Source organism: Anguilla anguilla, chromosome 14, assembly GCF_013347855.1.
Source record: "Anguilla anguilla isolate fAngAng1 chromosome 14, fAngAng1.pri, whole genome shotgun sequence".
Lineage (NCBI taxonomy): Eukaryota > Metazoa > Chordata > Actinopteri > Anguilliformes > Anguillidae > Anguilla > Anguilla anguilla.
The window spans coordinates 29040046-29056119 of NC_049214.1; the positions used below are offsets into that span (position 1 = coordinate 29040046).

The following is a 16074-nucleotide window of genomic DNA, read 5'->3' on the forward strand; positions in this document are numbered from 1 at the left end:
ACATTGTATCCATTTATACAGCTGGATATATACTGAAGCAATGCAGGTTAAGTACCTTGCTCAAGGGTACAACGGCAGTGTCCTTACTTGGGAATCGAACCTGCGACCTTTCGGTTACAAGCGCAGTTCCTTACCCACTGCGCTCAAAAACGAAGATCAATCTTGAATGGAGAAAATAAATCCAAACAATATTTCTCTGCTCAGTTTTTTCCCCACCAAGCGATTTACCGAAAATAGGTTCAAATAAAGACTTTTGTGCTGAACCATTATTTAAGTTGTAGCTTTCACTAAAAAAGGCATGTGTATGAGATTTTTTGTCTTTAAGGTTCTGAATTTTCAGTGGATTTTTAAATCCCAATCAGAGGGATCCGCATCTAATTTATCCATTTTGAAAAACCCAATTTTCAGATTAAATCCGATCTAATTACCGTTATCCTGCCAGATAAGTTTAGAAAAACTGGGCCCAGGGGGTGAAAGGAACTAATCGGGGTAACATGGAGGTAACGTTAAAAAGCTTCCTCACCTCCATGGGGTAGATGCTGCTCTGGGCGATGGCTCCCGCCAGGGAACCGGCAACCAGGCGCTCCAGAATCCCCAGAGCCTCCTGATCACTGCCTATCAGCCACTTAATCTGAGGGAGGGAGGAGAGAGAGAGAGAGAGAGAGAGGAAGGGAAGAGAGAGAGAGAGAGAGGGGGGGGGGGAGGGAGAGAGAGAGAGAGGGGGGGGAGGGGGAGAGAAGAGAGAGAGAAAGCAGTGTGAACCTTGGCAGTTTCATAATATGAATGTATATACCCAAGACTCTTATCCAGAGACTAACCTACAGCATCTTAATGGCAGAGTCTGCATCTCCCATTGTTAGTGAGCATACACCGGAACATGGATGGTGAGACTTAAAGTGTGCTTCTCTGAAGAGTGAGCTCTCTATCGCCGCCCCTTACCTGCTCGTATGCCATGAACTTTATGGCGGATTCAGGCGCAATTTTGATGACGTTCATCCCGTTCCCTCGCCACAGTGACCTCATTCCGCCCTCTTTGATCATGTTGGCGAAGCCGCCAGCCATGCTCATGCTGTTGCTACGCGACGCGTGCACCTGCCAGGTAGAGAGAGAGAGGGGTGAGGATGAGCCCTGCTGCACCCCATGATGGGTGTAGCTACTATGACATGTCCATTGCAGACTACATTGAACCAATAGGAAGACTGGCATGTGACCTTGGACCCATACCTCTCATCTCCCAGTCTCTTATTTATTTCTAATTGTGGCACACAAAACTGTCCGGCATCAGAAAGGACTCATCTGTGAAAGTTTTGCAAGGTTTGGCTTGTTCCATAACGCACTGGAGGTTAATACGGAAAAGCCCCGGGTTCGAACCTCACGCACCTGCATCAGTACTTTGAGGCGGTCCAGCGGGGCAGTGCAGGTGCGCGACACCGCTCCCGCTCCCCCGCCCGCCACCAGGTGGCGCCACCACACCCCCGTCTTCCTCTCCTCCGCCGTGAACTCGTCCGGCACCAGCATGCTCTCGCCCACATCGAATATCTGCAGGAGAACGAGAGGTCTGAAGATCGGGACGCGCGGGAGCAGAGCGCGATCATCTGACCATTACGTACACACGCTTACGCATTCAGCAGATGCTCTTATCCAGAGAGATCCCCATTATGTCCTCACATAAATATTTAACCAATGAGCTGAGCTGATGCAGGGTCCTCAGAGACTCAACCAATAGTATGACTTTTTATATAAACTTCTATCGTAACATCAAGAGGCACAGTTGGTTCCTAAAGGAGATTGAAGATGTAGTGCTTTAATTAGCTGTCGGTTGTTTGACACAACTGAATACGGATTAACCCCAACTGCCAAATCCTGTCGAGAGCCTGCATGCAAAAAAAGGTATAAAAAAACTCCAGAGCTGTAACATTGCAGAGGTTTTTACCTTTGTGTTCGGGTTGGGTCAAATGGACCCATTTAAACTTCCAATAAAAGATGAATGACACTTTCGAGAGACGCCTTTCATAACCAGCGACTAAACCAGCGTAAACTTTCCCCGGATAAATTTGATTTAAACAGCCTCATAGGTGCTAATATGTAAAGGAAAATAAAGTGCATTTTTTCAGACTTTTTGTGCCATAATGGTTATAAAAAATAAAAACACTGTCAAAAGTAAATGAAACTCAAAGCTGGTTTACATGCCAGATATCAACAAAGCAGTCGATTGCCAAGTGGATCACAACAGAACTACGTCAAACGCATTATGCAATACCCTACTGATATTTGAATTATGTAGAGCTGGAATCTGACCAAGCAGAGTAAACTGAGAACACAATCCAGAAAAAGAAAAGAAAAGAAGAAGTCGGACCCAGGCAGTCTGGTCATTTGAGGGCACTGCCTGGTGTCAGTCTGATACCCCAGTAATCATACAGGGTCAGTTTGAGAGGGGTTATGAGTAGGCCCACCGGCTTTTACTAAGCAGTTTTCCCACCTGCACTTCTGTCCTCCCACAGCATGAGGTCAGTAGACCCTTCCTTGAAGCTACACGGTAGACATGCATCACATTATATGTCATCCACGTTGATAAGTCAGTTGCTCCTTATGGATGATTGACAGCAGTGTGCCACAGGCTGCATTTAGTGTGGTTAGGGCCACAGACATGTGGCATCAGCATATTTTTATAATGTTGCGCAATATCAAGGTTTTAAAAAATTTGTGGGAAGTAGCCTACAAGCATAAAAGTGCCATTATAAAGAGAAGGAAATTCTTAATAATAAAACGGTTTAGAGGGGTAGGCTAAAGAAATATAAGAAAACAGATCAACTAAAATTAAATGAAAATGAACTTTGTGATTAAATGTAATTAATCAGTCAGGTTTAAAAAACTTTTTTTTAAAGTATCCTCTTATAATAACAGTTCTTGTGAAATCCTGGAATCAAGAGGGAGTTTTGTCGAGTCAAGTGCGCAGACTTTCCTGGACTTTCTTCAAAAACCCAAACAAGCCTCAAGAAATGTAAGGCATGTGGGAGACACACACTCATCCACAGTGTTAGCAGGGGCCACTGCCTTAGAGGACTAACAGCCCCATGCCAGCTTCACCCAGGTCCTCTGCCCCCCACCCCACCCCTCCCAGATTCTCAGGGGAGGCAGAGACCTCAGAGAGTCCACGCCCAGGGTGCTCCCCAGTGCTCCACACACTGAAATTATTTGATCTTGGTGCAGTTTGATATAACGGCCTGGTGTGCTGATTTGGAAAAAAGCTTAATAGCATAAATATCTTTCTTCCAAGCAAGTAAATGCAAGTGTTACACCAGGATGAGGGAGCGAAATGACCAGCCAACAGCAGATGGGACAAATAGGCCCAATTTTGTCATTTCTTACTTTAGCTTAACTTTTTTTTAAAGTAAACAAAACTCTGTAAAGGGCCTGTTAGGGGCCTTCATAGGGGGAGTCAACAGGACTAAAGTATGCATGTGTGTGTGTGCGCGCATGTGTGTGCATGCGTTTGCGTACCAAACCACAGCTCTGTGAGGGTGGGTGACTGGCTCTATGGTGAGTGGAGTGGTCGCAGTGTCTGGCAGTGGGTTGGCTCTATGGTGAATGGGGTGCTCTGGCAGTGGGTTGGCTCTATGGTGAATGGGGTGCTCTGGCAGTGGGTTGGCTCTATGGTGAGTGGGGTGCTCTAGCAGTGGGTTGGCTCTATGGTGAGTGGCGAGGTCGCAGTGTCCGGCAGTGGGCAGAGTCTGGAGCTTTACCGTGGAGTGTTTCCAGTACAGGATGATCTCGGGAATGTTGTCGGCCGGGTGCATGAGGTGGTAGTCTCTCCACTCCGTCCAGTCGATGGTCATCGTCCCGTTCTTATCCATGCTGCGCGACAACAACGCAAACGCGTCCGTTAGCGCCAAAGCCCTGCACAAAGCTCCCTGCTGGCAGTTATCATTGTGTTTGTTATTTTTACAGGCCGTTTGCGTGTGTGTGAGAGTAGGTGTATGTGTGCGTGTGAGTGTGAGTGTGCCAATGTGCACATGTGTATTTGTGAGCCTTATGGAAAGGTATTGGTCACATGCACAATGTATAACCAGGAATGGGTACGGTCTCATTAGATATAAGAACATTGTGAATTTACTAAACAAATTGCAGGTCAACTGTTCGTTGTACAGAGTGAACCAGTTCTGGCACTGAAAACGCATCAGACATTTTAAGTCACGCCGCCAGTTTTCAGACCCCCTGCGGTTTGCGGCTAGCAAGGTGACGTCACGCAGACAGGGAAAACGAGGGGAAGAAAAGAAAACGTGGAGTGAAATAAAAAAAACAGACAGTCTGAAGTCTGTTAGGACAGCAGGCAGGCCAAGCAGACTGAGAGGAGAGGAAAGGACGAGGTTACTTACTAAGCAATAGGGGCCCAAACTTGGCCCTTCCTTATTCTGAGACCAACAAGAGAAAATGGGAGGGAGAGAGGGAGAAAAGAAAAGAAGAGAAAAGACAGAGAGGAGAGAGAGAGCAAAAGAGAAAGGGAGGGAGAGGTGAAAAAGGGGGGAAAGATGCACAGATGGACACAGACACCGTTAAACACAGAAAGCAGAACCCAGGGACCGACTAACAAAGGCAGAGTTTAACAGCTGGGAACAGACTGTGGGATAAGGACAGATTAATCGCCACTAAAAATAACCAGTCTCAGGTAAACCAGGGGTGCTTCAATGCCAGATCTATTTCAGGCCCAAGAGGAAGCATCATTACCGTAGGTGACATACAAGCATACCAATTTACTGTCAGATTGGGCAACTCCACAAATTTGGTCATAAAAAAACAAAAACAAATCTAGTTCCCTTCAGGAACAAAAACCATCCATAATGCATCAGGCTTTGTGCTTGTCTTGGGAGACAGAATTAAGCCCCACAGGATGAATCAGAACACAAAGTCGACAGATTCTCAGTGATTGATTTGGCAGGTGTCCAAAGGGTTATTAAACTATAAGATAACTATATGACCCCGATCGGACACGCCCACTCACAAACCTACATCCTTATTTATGGCAGTTCGAAAGTCAACCTGAGGTGAACGCATTGGGATGGGGCCAGTAACCGCGACGACAGGGAGCCTGGTCAGCGGCTGAGGAGGGGATTAGGTTACCGTGCCAACCAAGGCCACCAAGGAGGGGGTAGAAGCTTTAAGACGTTCTCCCGCTAAAACCCAAAAACCAGCTGGGACTGGATCGCTGGTACAGCCCCCAAGGGATTACAGAAGGGCGAGAAGGGGGAACGCTGATGAATTATGCATGGGCAGCATCCAGTAATGGCCGCAGTGGAGGAGCACACCTACCTGTTTAGGATCTTCTGGGCCTGCTGCTCGGAGATGCTAACGCCCAGGTCTCGCAGCGACTGCATGATCTCCTGCGAGTCGATGCAACCTGTGTGCGCGGGGCCAGACAAGACGTCAACAGACCTTTCAAACCAGTCAAACACTGTAACTGGCAACTCAGAGCTTGCTGGTTAAAATCCCAAATGTTCCCTTCAACAACAATGTACTTAATGTACGTAACCATAATTGCTTCAGTACAGATCCAGCTGAATAAAGGGACAGAATGTAACCTGTGTATGCTGGTCTTGATTAGGCAATCTGCTAATAACGGAATCATTCGTGCTGGTTGGTGATTGGACAGTGCGCAGTAGCTCTGTACGTCACCGGGTTTACAAACTCCCCCCGCCCACCCCACCACCCCCGTTAGCGTGTAGAGGGGCGGGTCGCACCCTCGCACGCCCTACCATCGTTCTTCCTGTCCAGGCTCTTGAACACCAGACGCAGCTTCTTCTCGTGGTCTCGCAGGTAGTGGACAAATTCCTCAAAGTCCAGCTGGCCATCCAGATCCTTGTCTCCCGCCTTCACTACTTTCTGCAATAAAACAGAATCCAGTTCAGTTAAGAGCAAATATTAAATAGTTTAGGATGAAAGTTGCACTCATCAAGAGCATCAAGAGCAGCGTTGCAAAGGACGTGCATTCAAACACGTTAGATAAGAGAGACAGGAAGCACAGATAAAAATCATACTTATGTAAATTCATGAGGGAAGGACAGAGAATGGCCTGAGCGATGACTCATTTTACAGCCATCTGCCAAAGGCCTTATCATTCACTTCCACAGAAACGCGATACTTTAATCGTCCGTTTCAGCATGACTGGGAGTGGGAGGAAGGAGGGTGTGAATTCCAATTTCAGCGCCCGATCAAGTCCTGAAGAAAATGATGATCACGATGCACAAGTACACCGGGCAAAGCATAAACAAAGAAATTCCATGTTCACGCATGAAGACACAATGTGAGTCTTTACACTGGCACATGCAATGCACTGTGGTGCGTACACAAGGAAAAGTCTGGTTACAGACACTGTAGGCTAAATTAAAGAAAGTAGGGTGCAGTCATATTTCACACTTGAGTTTTATTCATATCAATCCTTTACCCCCCTACTCAATATTTTGGCATTGCCTTTTTCAAAGGAAGCTATATTCAGGAACACCCATACGATGTCCAGCTGTACCCCCACAGTAACTCACTTACTCCCATAACACAGCAATAGTAATCGCTGCCATGCTAATGCTCAAACTGTTTTTTGGAACCTAAAAGGAAAAAATACAAAGCACAGACTGCTTAATAACCAACCCCCCACCCCCCAATGGGTCCTGCGATACTCTTGTAGGAATATCAAAATCAGTCTAAACCAGCGCAGCTGCAAAATGCTGTCACAACAGTAGTTGGAAAAATGCGCTTTGTGAAATACACGGGTGTGAGGAACAGTAAACCATTAGAATTCTTGGGCGAGTGACCACAATAGCTGCTGCACAGAGAATTACGTTTGTTCCAAAGTCCGAGCTGAAGAAATCTTGAATGACGTAGCTTCGATTCCACCTTTCATACGTAAATAACATTTCCACTAAAATACAGGTAAACTAAAATACACAGTTCTGTTTATTTTTACACCAGCTGGTAAAATATGAATGTAATTTTTTCCCTCTAAAGTGATCATATTTTCTCAAAAATTGGTTCTCGCTCTTACATGGTTAACTTGTGAGCGGGCGCGGTGGACCATGTAGCTAGGGGCCACTACGGCTCAAACGACCATTGAATGAAGGAGCTGCTGCGATAAATAATATTGCCAACTAGTTTTCCAAGTGCGAACAGGTACACGCTTTCAATGAGTTGAATTTAATTAGCTACATGCTAGTATGATATTTCACCGAATGCACGTCGCTTTTGATATGAGCGTATAACAACCGTTGCCCGAAGTAGCCTATAAATGCACAGAAACCGGCTGCGTCCAGCCCATTTTTATACAGTCTATGGTCCGGTCCGGCCTCGTCCGCCGTCCCACGTCATATTGGCTAACTGTGGCCACACTGCTGGACACACACCACTCTTCAGAGTTGATATGTCAGTGATCCAAAGCAACCAACAAATGCTTTCTCTAGATGACATAGGCGAGGTGTTAACAGTTATACACGTTTTTGTTATGCACCCAAGACAAACAAGCCAATTAACCAGGAAAGCAAAAAGCGAACATCAGTTCACATCCCATTTTTTTACTTACGCTAGACCCGGCATCATCTCGCCTGCTAACGTTTGCTTCTTTCTAGCGGTCAAGCCTGACAGCCCTTCAAAAAGGCTACGCTTGAGATGCCTGCCTCAATCAACTGAAAGAGCGAATTATTCCTACCTGCCGCCACTTTCGATATGTCGACAATTCCTGGGAAGGCAGGAAGAGACTGAGCTTGAACAGAGACTTCAGCTCGGATGGTAGACCGTTAGACTCGAAATACTCGCATTCAGCCTGGTCCATGCCGGGAACCGGCACGTAAAAGCACAAACACAGCATTGTACTCCAAAGGCAGTTTCAAACCGCAAATAAATACATACTACAACAAAAATATATACAAAAACATGAACACGACCCCAGCAGTAGCGAAACATTGGAATGCCGGTAAATGCCGGTCAGTGGCACATGTTAAATCGAGAAATTTCTAGATCCCTCCCACTTTAAGGTTTGTCGTGTCCCGGCACGATATCATTGCTCCGATAAACGCCCGCCTTTTACTTTCCTGCACATCATTGGCTAAACGCATTTCGATACACCCAATCAAGACCGCATTCGATAGATAAGCCACACCTCTCCATCTTGAGTGAAACCAGATTCCCTCGAGAAATACATCCACATCCAGTAAGTACCTATAGCCTAATATCATCTTCTTTTTGCTGCAGTATTTCTTTTGCACTTCACGAACAATACAGACGAACAATTTGTTTTTTTCCTTAAAGGGTATTGAAAAATATAATGCATAATGCTTCGACCAAGGAGGTAACATTAAAAGTTTTACATTTCCACGAAAATTCCTGTTTAATTCCAAAATAGGCCTATATCTTAACAAGGAAGATGCCCATAACAGAAACTGACAGGAATTACAGACATCTTTTTTTTTTTTTTTTTTAAATGAGTGATCTATTATTTACATCCAAAATTTTGAATTTGCACTGGAAAAGGAGGGTTTGCTTTTTTTGTAAACGTTAATTTACACACACACACACACACACCATAGACCTTTATACGGTCTATGCCATAGACACGCGCACGCACACGCACTCTCTCTCTCTCAATTCAATTCAATTCAATTAGCTTTATTGGCATGACAAATTCTCTCTCTCTCTCGCTACTCCAGAAGACACAACGTCAGAAGATTTAAAACTAGATGAGAGCTAGTTCTGATCAGCCATCAGGCTGACGTGAACTGGATTAATTAAATTGTGTAATTAGGATTTAAATGGGTTAGCACAGAGATGGGTTAAATGAAGGAGACCTAAAAATAAAAAAGACACGCACACACGCACATTTTTAGAGTCAGGGTCTGGCGTCAGAATTAAATTCCTGTCCAGGGTTCAGGGGTTTAGAGTGACAGTGGAATACAACATTATAAGAGGGATCTCAAGATTATCAGCGGTCTCTGCACACACTCCTGTTACTGCTGTTACCAGTTTCACATCGCTCTACGGGGCAATCAGTCAATCAATGTGAATCTATGGCTATTTTTCTCAGCTCCACTTACAAGCAGGCACACAGTCCTATACAAATGGCATTTCACAAATTGGCTCAGGAAGCCAAAAACCTAAGAACTTTTGTCTGTTTTGGGGAAAAACTGTAAAATTAGTCCCCAAATTCTTTAAAACTGAAATATCAATCTGAAATTCTGGAGAAAAAAAAAAACTACAAATCAATAAACACCAAGGTATTGGATAAAGCAGACCAGCGGTCTTAAGGGTGCCAGTAAGATTCAGGTCCTGAGATGGCCAGCTCTACGCTTCGTCTGCAGGAATGATGCACATGAAGGCTATGAAAATTCAGCCAGTTTAGCGATTTCATTGATGTGGACAAACTGCAGTCAAACCACAGCCTGACTGCGGCTGTATGGGCTGTCCCACACTGTTAAAAGCTGCTGTTCTGGGGACACTGTGGCGCAGTCTGTAGGGTGGCCCACTCTCAATTCGTGTACGATCCCCCATGGAGCCGGGTGTTTAATCCCCAGCCTCGACACTTCCTGTGCTGTGACCTCGTCCCTCTCTGTAACCATCTCCACTTTCCTCCATTACAATGGAGTGCAAAAAAATACATCAGCTATCCTTTTACAAAAAGTACTGCTGCTGTTACAGTCACAGAACCTTTGCTTTCTGGTTTTCAGTGTTTCAACGTAAAGGTCCTTCATTTAAGTCACTTGGCTAAAAGCTTAAATTGCTGCTGACTGAAATGAGGGCAAAAGCCCTCCAGGACTGGAGTTAAACCTGCAGACGCTGCGGCCCTCCAGGACTGGAGTTAAACCTGTAGACACTGCGGCCCTCCAGGACTGGAGTTACACCTGCAGAGGCTGCGGCCCTCCAGGACTGGAGTTACACCTGCAGAGGCTGCGGCCCTCCAGGACTGGAGTTACACCTGCAGAGGCCCTCCAGGACTGGCAACAGCTCTACTGTAAGGTGAGATAACAGGGGAGTTGGGGGGGGGGGGGAGTAAATTGGCAGGGCATAATTTTCAGTAGCTTCTCTTTCGCTGCTCTCCTAATTTTAGATAAGTCACAAGGTGGGACTCCAAGACTTCACGCCCGAGGGTTGGGGGTAGGAAGGGTCTGACCTCCCCTCCTCCAGCTAAGCGCCGTAGGCAGGGGAGCTTCGCCTTCTCTTCAACGGCAAACAGGGACAGGTTAGGGGCGAAGGAGGAGTCAGCGAGCGTTCTCCTCACCGTCTGCCACCCTTTCTCTCAGCGAGCTCTTCCCTCACAGCCAGCCACCCAGGCCCTCTTTCTGCCCGTCCCTCCACTGTTCCTCCAGCGATCACAGGCCTCCGTCACACCCACTCAGCTGCACACAATCTGTCCAGAAACACCGCGCTCAATCTCCTGCTGTACTCTGGTGCACACGATCCATTCAAAAAATGCATCAGTGCTCTTCATCATAAACTGCAGAGGAATTCAACAAGTAAAAAGTCATTTAAATAAATATCAGGTTTAAGGTAAGACGTTTTCACAAATCACTCATGAGATTACCCACACAAGGCAGAAATGATAGCATTAGAAAACTGTGGAAGAAGCGTGTGCAAGGGTTGGCATGTGCAACGGTTTAGGCACCCTTCCAATTGATCCATTAATACTTTTTCAAGGACGCAAAACTTGATCGACTCGTTAGGCCTTAAATTAAGCCAGGTGAAGATAATTCCAGAGCTTTATAAATACTCCAACCCTTCTAACCTCTCAGGGTGTTGTGCTTAACAACCATGGGCTTCTGTAAGCTGACTGAGGACCTGCAATTTAAGATAACTGACTCTTACAAAGCAAGGGAAGGATATAAGATATCTAAATGTTCCCAGCTTGGAATTTCCACGATCAGAAACATCATTAAAAAACCATTAAAGGGAACTGCTGAGGTCAAGCCAAGATCTGGAAGAAAAATCTCTGGTAGAACTGCTCACACACTGGTCAGGCATGCAAAGCAACTCCCACATGCCACTGCAAAGGACCTGCAGAAAGGTTTGGCTGACTCTAGAGGAGAGGTGAACGGTCCACTGCATAGCATTGCTCACACAAAAATGGTCTGCATGGAAGAGTTGTCAGAAAGAACCCTCTTCCGTGATCTCATCACAAAAGCAAACATCTCAAGTGTGCAACACAACTATCAGGTAAGCCAGAGACTTTTTGGAACAAAGTGCTGTGGACTAAAGAACCAAAAATGAACTCTTAGGCACAACCACTAAAGATACACTTAGACAAAAACAAGTATTTGAATAAAAGAACACTTTGCAAACTGTTAAGCATGGGGGTGGATCTGGTTTTGCATTGGGGTTGTGTGGCAGCCAGTGTCACAGGAAATATTGTGGAGGTGAAAGGAAGAATGGATTCAACTAAATATCAGCTAATCCTAGAAGCTAATGTATGGCCCAGAGTCAGTGAAGATATTGAAGCTGGAATATATAAACAAGACAATGCTCCAAAACATACCTCAAAATCAAACTTGCAGGAATGAAAGAGGCTTTGGAAAGGCCTTAACAGTCACACTTGTTCTTTAATTGAAAAACTCCTTGTCAATATTCCTGTCCTCTCTGGAGCCCTATCCAGTGACAGTGCCACTGAACGGCTTCCCATTTTCCTCCCCATAGCACATCTCTTGTCACTATGGATAACTTGGGTTTTTCAGACAGACAGAAGAGTTTTCCTAAATTTCATCTGTAGATTTGTTTCCTTTTCATTTTTCAGTTGCCACTGACTTTTTAATACATCTTGCAAGCAATATTTTCTTTACTGCCGTGTCTTTTGAAAAGTGTCCTTTCAAAGCAAAATGTATTCGTCAAAATATGAAACACAAAATTAAACTGAATGAATTAAAATTCAATAAAATACCACAAAGTCTCCTACAATTAGTTTGTAAATATAAGACTAATTTCTCTGTTAAATGCAGCATGGCATTTATAAGAAAAGTAGGTAAGGTTTTACTTTGTGGCTCCAACGTCACAGCAACAAGGTAAAACATCTTGTTGCCACGGTTGCACTCTACCTGGGCTGTGAACCCACAACCCACAGATCCAAAGTCGAGAGCTCCAATCTGCTGCCCTTGGTCGCAAGAGCTGAGCCAGATGGGACTTATCAGTAACAGACCTGAAATGGCACTGTTCCACAGAGTGCACCCATACCACTAATCTGAGCAAACAAGACCAGCCGCAATAACAATAACAAGAACGATCTTTCACTGACCAGGGACACGCAGCCTAACAGCGACACTGCATGTGAGTGTGTGTATGTATGTGTTTGTGCGTGTGTGTGCACGTGCGAGAGAGAGAGCAACCTAGCTCAGTTTTTGTCCGAACTGCAGGATTTAAGGAGGTGACAGGTAATATTTACAGAATAGGTTGAGGGTCACAAGTTCACATAATCTGTAACACTTAACACACACACATCCTCTAGAACAGGGATGTCCAGTCTTATCCAAAAAGGGCTGGTGTGGCTGCAGGTTTTTGTTTTAGCCAAGTGCTACAACACCTGGTTCTATTTATCAAGGTCTTGATTGGAGACCACGGTTAGGCAATTAGTCTAATCAGGTGTCGTAGTGCTGGGCCAAAACCTACACCCACACGGGCCCTTTTCAGATAGGACTGAACACCCATGCTCTAGAAGGAGTGCGTATGTACACTTTCTGTAAGGCCTTCATGTCTTGTTCAAGTGTAATTCACCACATAACCAATAACGCATCTACCTACAGTTACACGTCACCTCTCTCAAGCTCACTGGCCATTGCTTAGCAACTGCATCACTGCAGGGACCACAGGTGCCACGCCAAAGGTTCAGGAAACAGTGCTCTGGCACGGCGCCAACTTTCCCCTTCTCTCTTGTTCCATGAGAACACACACAAATCCCACAATAACAACAGGTGCAAATTGGGCTGGTGCCTCTGCAGGGAGAGAGGAGAGAGAGAGAGAGAGAGCGGAGGAGGCCTTTTAGTATCGTTTGCCTGGTGATTATTCTGCTGTGACAGAACGTTCCTTGCCTGTCAGGGAGACGGAGGAAAGAGAGTTTCACACGTTTGCCGTCAAGAACACTTTGGCCTGGAACTAATTCTGTACCAAAGCTGCGAACAACACCTTATTAAAATCTTATTAGATCTTAACAACAACAACAACACACACACACACACACCTCTCAGGTAAAAGAGCGGAATAGCCTGCTACATGGATGGCTGAGTATCGGATGCCCCACTGGCCAACAGCCATGAGGTAATGGGTGCAGGACCCATTCATTAGGGTCGAGTCATCCAGCCTTTACATGGGACTCTGCTCACTCAGTGAACAGACCCAAGCTCACTGTCCCACTGAATGGCTGCACGCTGCCAGAATGTTCATGTAAACATTCTCAACGCATCTCTACGACTACGGACTACGAGCAAACTACAATTTGCCGACGCCATTTTCCATCGACTTGCATTGTAACATTCGTATCTTGTTATACCTTCCACCATCTTTGGCTTCAATGACCTTGTGGTCAGGCTGAGTCTGGTAGAGGAGGAATCTGAAATCCCAATTAGAAATGCTAATTAAAGAGAGTTACTTTTTTAAGTCAAGATCGTAACAAATTGGGGGGTGGGTAGCATGAGGTAATTGTTGGAATGTGCTGGGCATGTCTTCAATCAGGGCACGCCCATAGAGTATTACTATTGGTAAACCATTAGTCTGTTGGTCTGATTAAGTGCTTCTTTCCACAGTCAGAGGCTGAGACTGGGATCTACAGAAGACCGAGAGAAGGAGAGCAAGAAGGGCAATACAAGGCCAAGCTGACAAGCAAAAAGCTGAAAAAGTTCAATTTTGTTTGGTTTATTTTCTCTTTGTTATTTTAGTTTATGGTATTCACCCTGATCCAGAGATGGTGGATATCTCCCTCTCTGTCTCTGTCTCTGTCTCTCTCTCCAGCTGTTCTGTCATGTGGTGTGAGAGACCTGCTGAAATAATGACCCTGTGGGTCAGGGGTCATTTGTGGGTCAGGGGCCATTTGTAATGAGGCAAACAGAGCTTGTATCTGCTCCTTCAATTTACAGTTTACAATTTAGGCATTTGGCAGATGGGAACAGGTAAGAAAATCCCAACAGAGGTACAAAGAGATATGGAAAAGCAATCGGATCAGGGTCATGATGATGTAATGCCCTAGCTGGATAAACACACATGCAGTCCTTTTACCAGGCCAGAATGCCCAATAAAACCAGGGTCTTCTTACAGAAGGCCCTCAGCATCAGAACCAAGCTCAAAGCTGGACAGAAACACGCTAAAACCACGACCACATGACCCCCCCCACCCCCCCCTCCCCAACCGCAGCCTTGAACCTGACAGTCGTCCAAATGTATCTGGATCTGGATTTTATCGGCACACATCACAAGGCATCAAAACCTCCCTCCTGTACCACCTCCCACCCAGGAGCTCTCAGCGTTCAGCCCCTGGAACATTCCGGCATGGGAACGTCTCGTCCCCCTCGTCCCCTCGTCCTCCCCCCCCCCCCCCCCCCCGGCAGAGATCACAGAGACACAGGGGCTAAAATGTGTCAAATGCAGGGAAAGACAGCATTCTAAGTAAACTCCCCTCAGCTGCTTCCTTACATCTGTGTCCTGCTCTTCAACACTGCAGTATAACACTGTAATATACCACTGCATAATGTAAACCTACATCCCTGCTGATCAGTATGATGTCCTGATAGGCCAGAGAAATCAGTCCTCAGGAGTGAGGTGTGTTTCCTGAAGAGGCCACCAGCACAGTCAGGACATGCTAACGAGAATCACTTCAGCTGTTGAAAATTTGGAAAGCGATGGCGTTCAGAGAATGAGAGGGAGGAACAGGCTCATTCTCTGGGGAGAGGTTCCTGAGAAGCCTCCCTACAGCACAGCTCAACTGCTCTTACTCACACAGCCAGAGAGCTTTCTCCAGATCTCTCTCAATGAGTCAGGAAGTCATTTAGCCTAATGTTACATGCCTCACCACACGCACACACAACACAACCTCTGCTCTACAGTCTATCATGCACTCATACAGAATATCCCTATGTGTCAGTGTATGAAAGTGTGTGTGTGTGTGTGTGCGGTGTGTGTGTGTGTGTATTGTACCTATTGAATGATTATTTTAACAGTCGCTCTTGTCCAGAGACCCCAATAATGCCAGAGAACAATGGACAAGTGCACCAGAACAACTTATTTAAATACACACATATAGCCTATACATTCACAAAGTCTGTATTTGTGTATATACATCTACATATCTGGTATATATTTACATGTGTGTTTGTATATGCGCACATATATGCATTGTGCAAACATATGCACATATGTGTATGTATATGTACGCTCAGTGTGGGCTCTGGTCCGGTGCAGGCTGCAGTACCTGTTGGAGGCCTTGTGGGGGCGCCACCATGATGAGCACAGTGGTTCTCTTGGCCCCGGTGCGCTCTTCCTCGCTCCCCCCAGATCCGGGCCTCTCCTCCTCCACATTCCCAGAGTTTCTGTCACCCCCCTCAGCCTCTGCTCCTGGCTGGCACCCCACCATGTCCCGTCCCCCAATCCAACGGGACAGCGACTCCCAGAGACCCTGCAACATCCTCTCCCACAATGCACTTCCCCTGATCCTGCAAGCAGCTTGGACCCTGCGGCACGCAACTCCCACCTTCCCGACTGCCTCACACTCATACACCTGCAAGCAAGCTCATACGCATGACACACACACACACACACACACGCAGAGAAACACACACACGCTTATATACACGCTTACACACACACACGCACACACACAGGTCAGGTGAGGTCAGAAGGCAAGTGAGGACAGGCCTACAGTTAACTACTCTCCGAATCTCCCCACTCTTCCTGGCACCCGGCCAACACCAGTCCCGCAGGCCCGGGTTCACGTTACCCCCCCACCCCCCAACCGGCAGCACCCGGTCACCCCGCAGTCCCGCTCCGCCTCTCGTCGCAAGGCCGGCGTGTGTCCTCACGCGCGTGTGGGCGGCTAGCGTCCGTCACGCAAGGCGCTAGCGCAGCGCCGCTACGG

At 46.3% G+C, this 16074-nt stretch overlaps 1 protein-coding gene across 6 annotated transcripts in view; it reads right to left on the reverse strand.

The window, feature by feature from the left end:
• The window catches only part of slc25a25b (solute carrier family 25 member 25b), a 33775-nt gene that overhangs the window by 3990 nt on the left and 13711 nt on the right, over positions 1–16074 (reverse strand). The window contains exons 2-9 of one of the 6 annotated variants that reach the window (XM_035391055.1): positions 10253–10381; positions 5751–5877; positions 5308–5395; positions 4377–4412; positions 3744–3855; positions 1381–1539; positions 940–1092; positions 524–631 (exon numbers count right to left, since the gene is read on the reverse strand). In XM_035391055.1, the coding sequence (XP_035246946.1) occupies positions 524–631; positions 940–1092; positions 1381–1539; positions 3744–3855; positions 4377–4412; positions 5308–5372 (633 nt within the window). In that variant the 5' untranslated portion in view covers positions 5373–5395; positions 5751–5877; positions 10253–10381. Of the gene's footprint in view, positions 1–523; positions 632–939; positions 1093–1380; positions 1540–3743; positions 3856–4376; positions 4413–5307; positions 5396–5750; positions 5878–7690; positions 8270–10252; positions 10382–15411; positions 15934–16074 lie in introns of those variants that run through there. The other 5 variants (XM_035391052.1, XM_035391053.1, XM_035391050.1 and 2 more) reach the window with 5 other exon arrangements.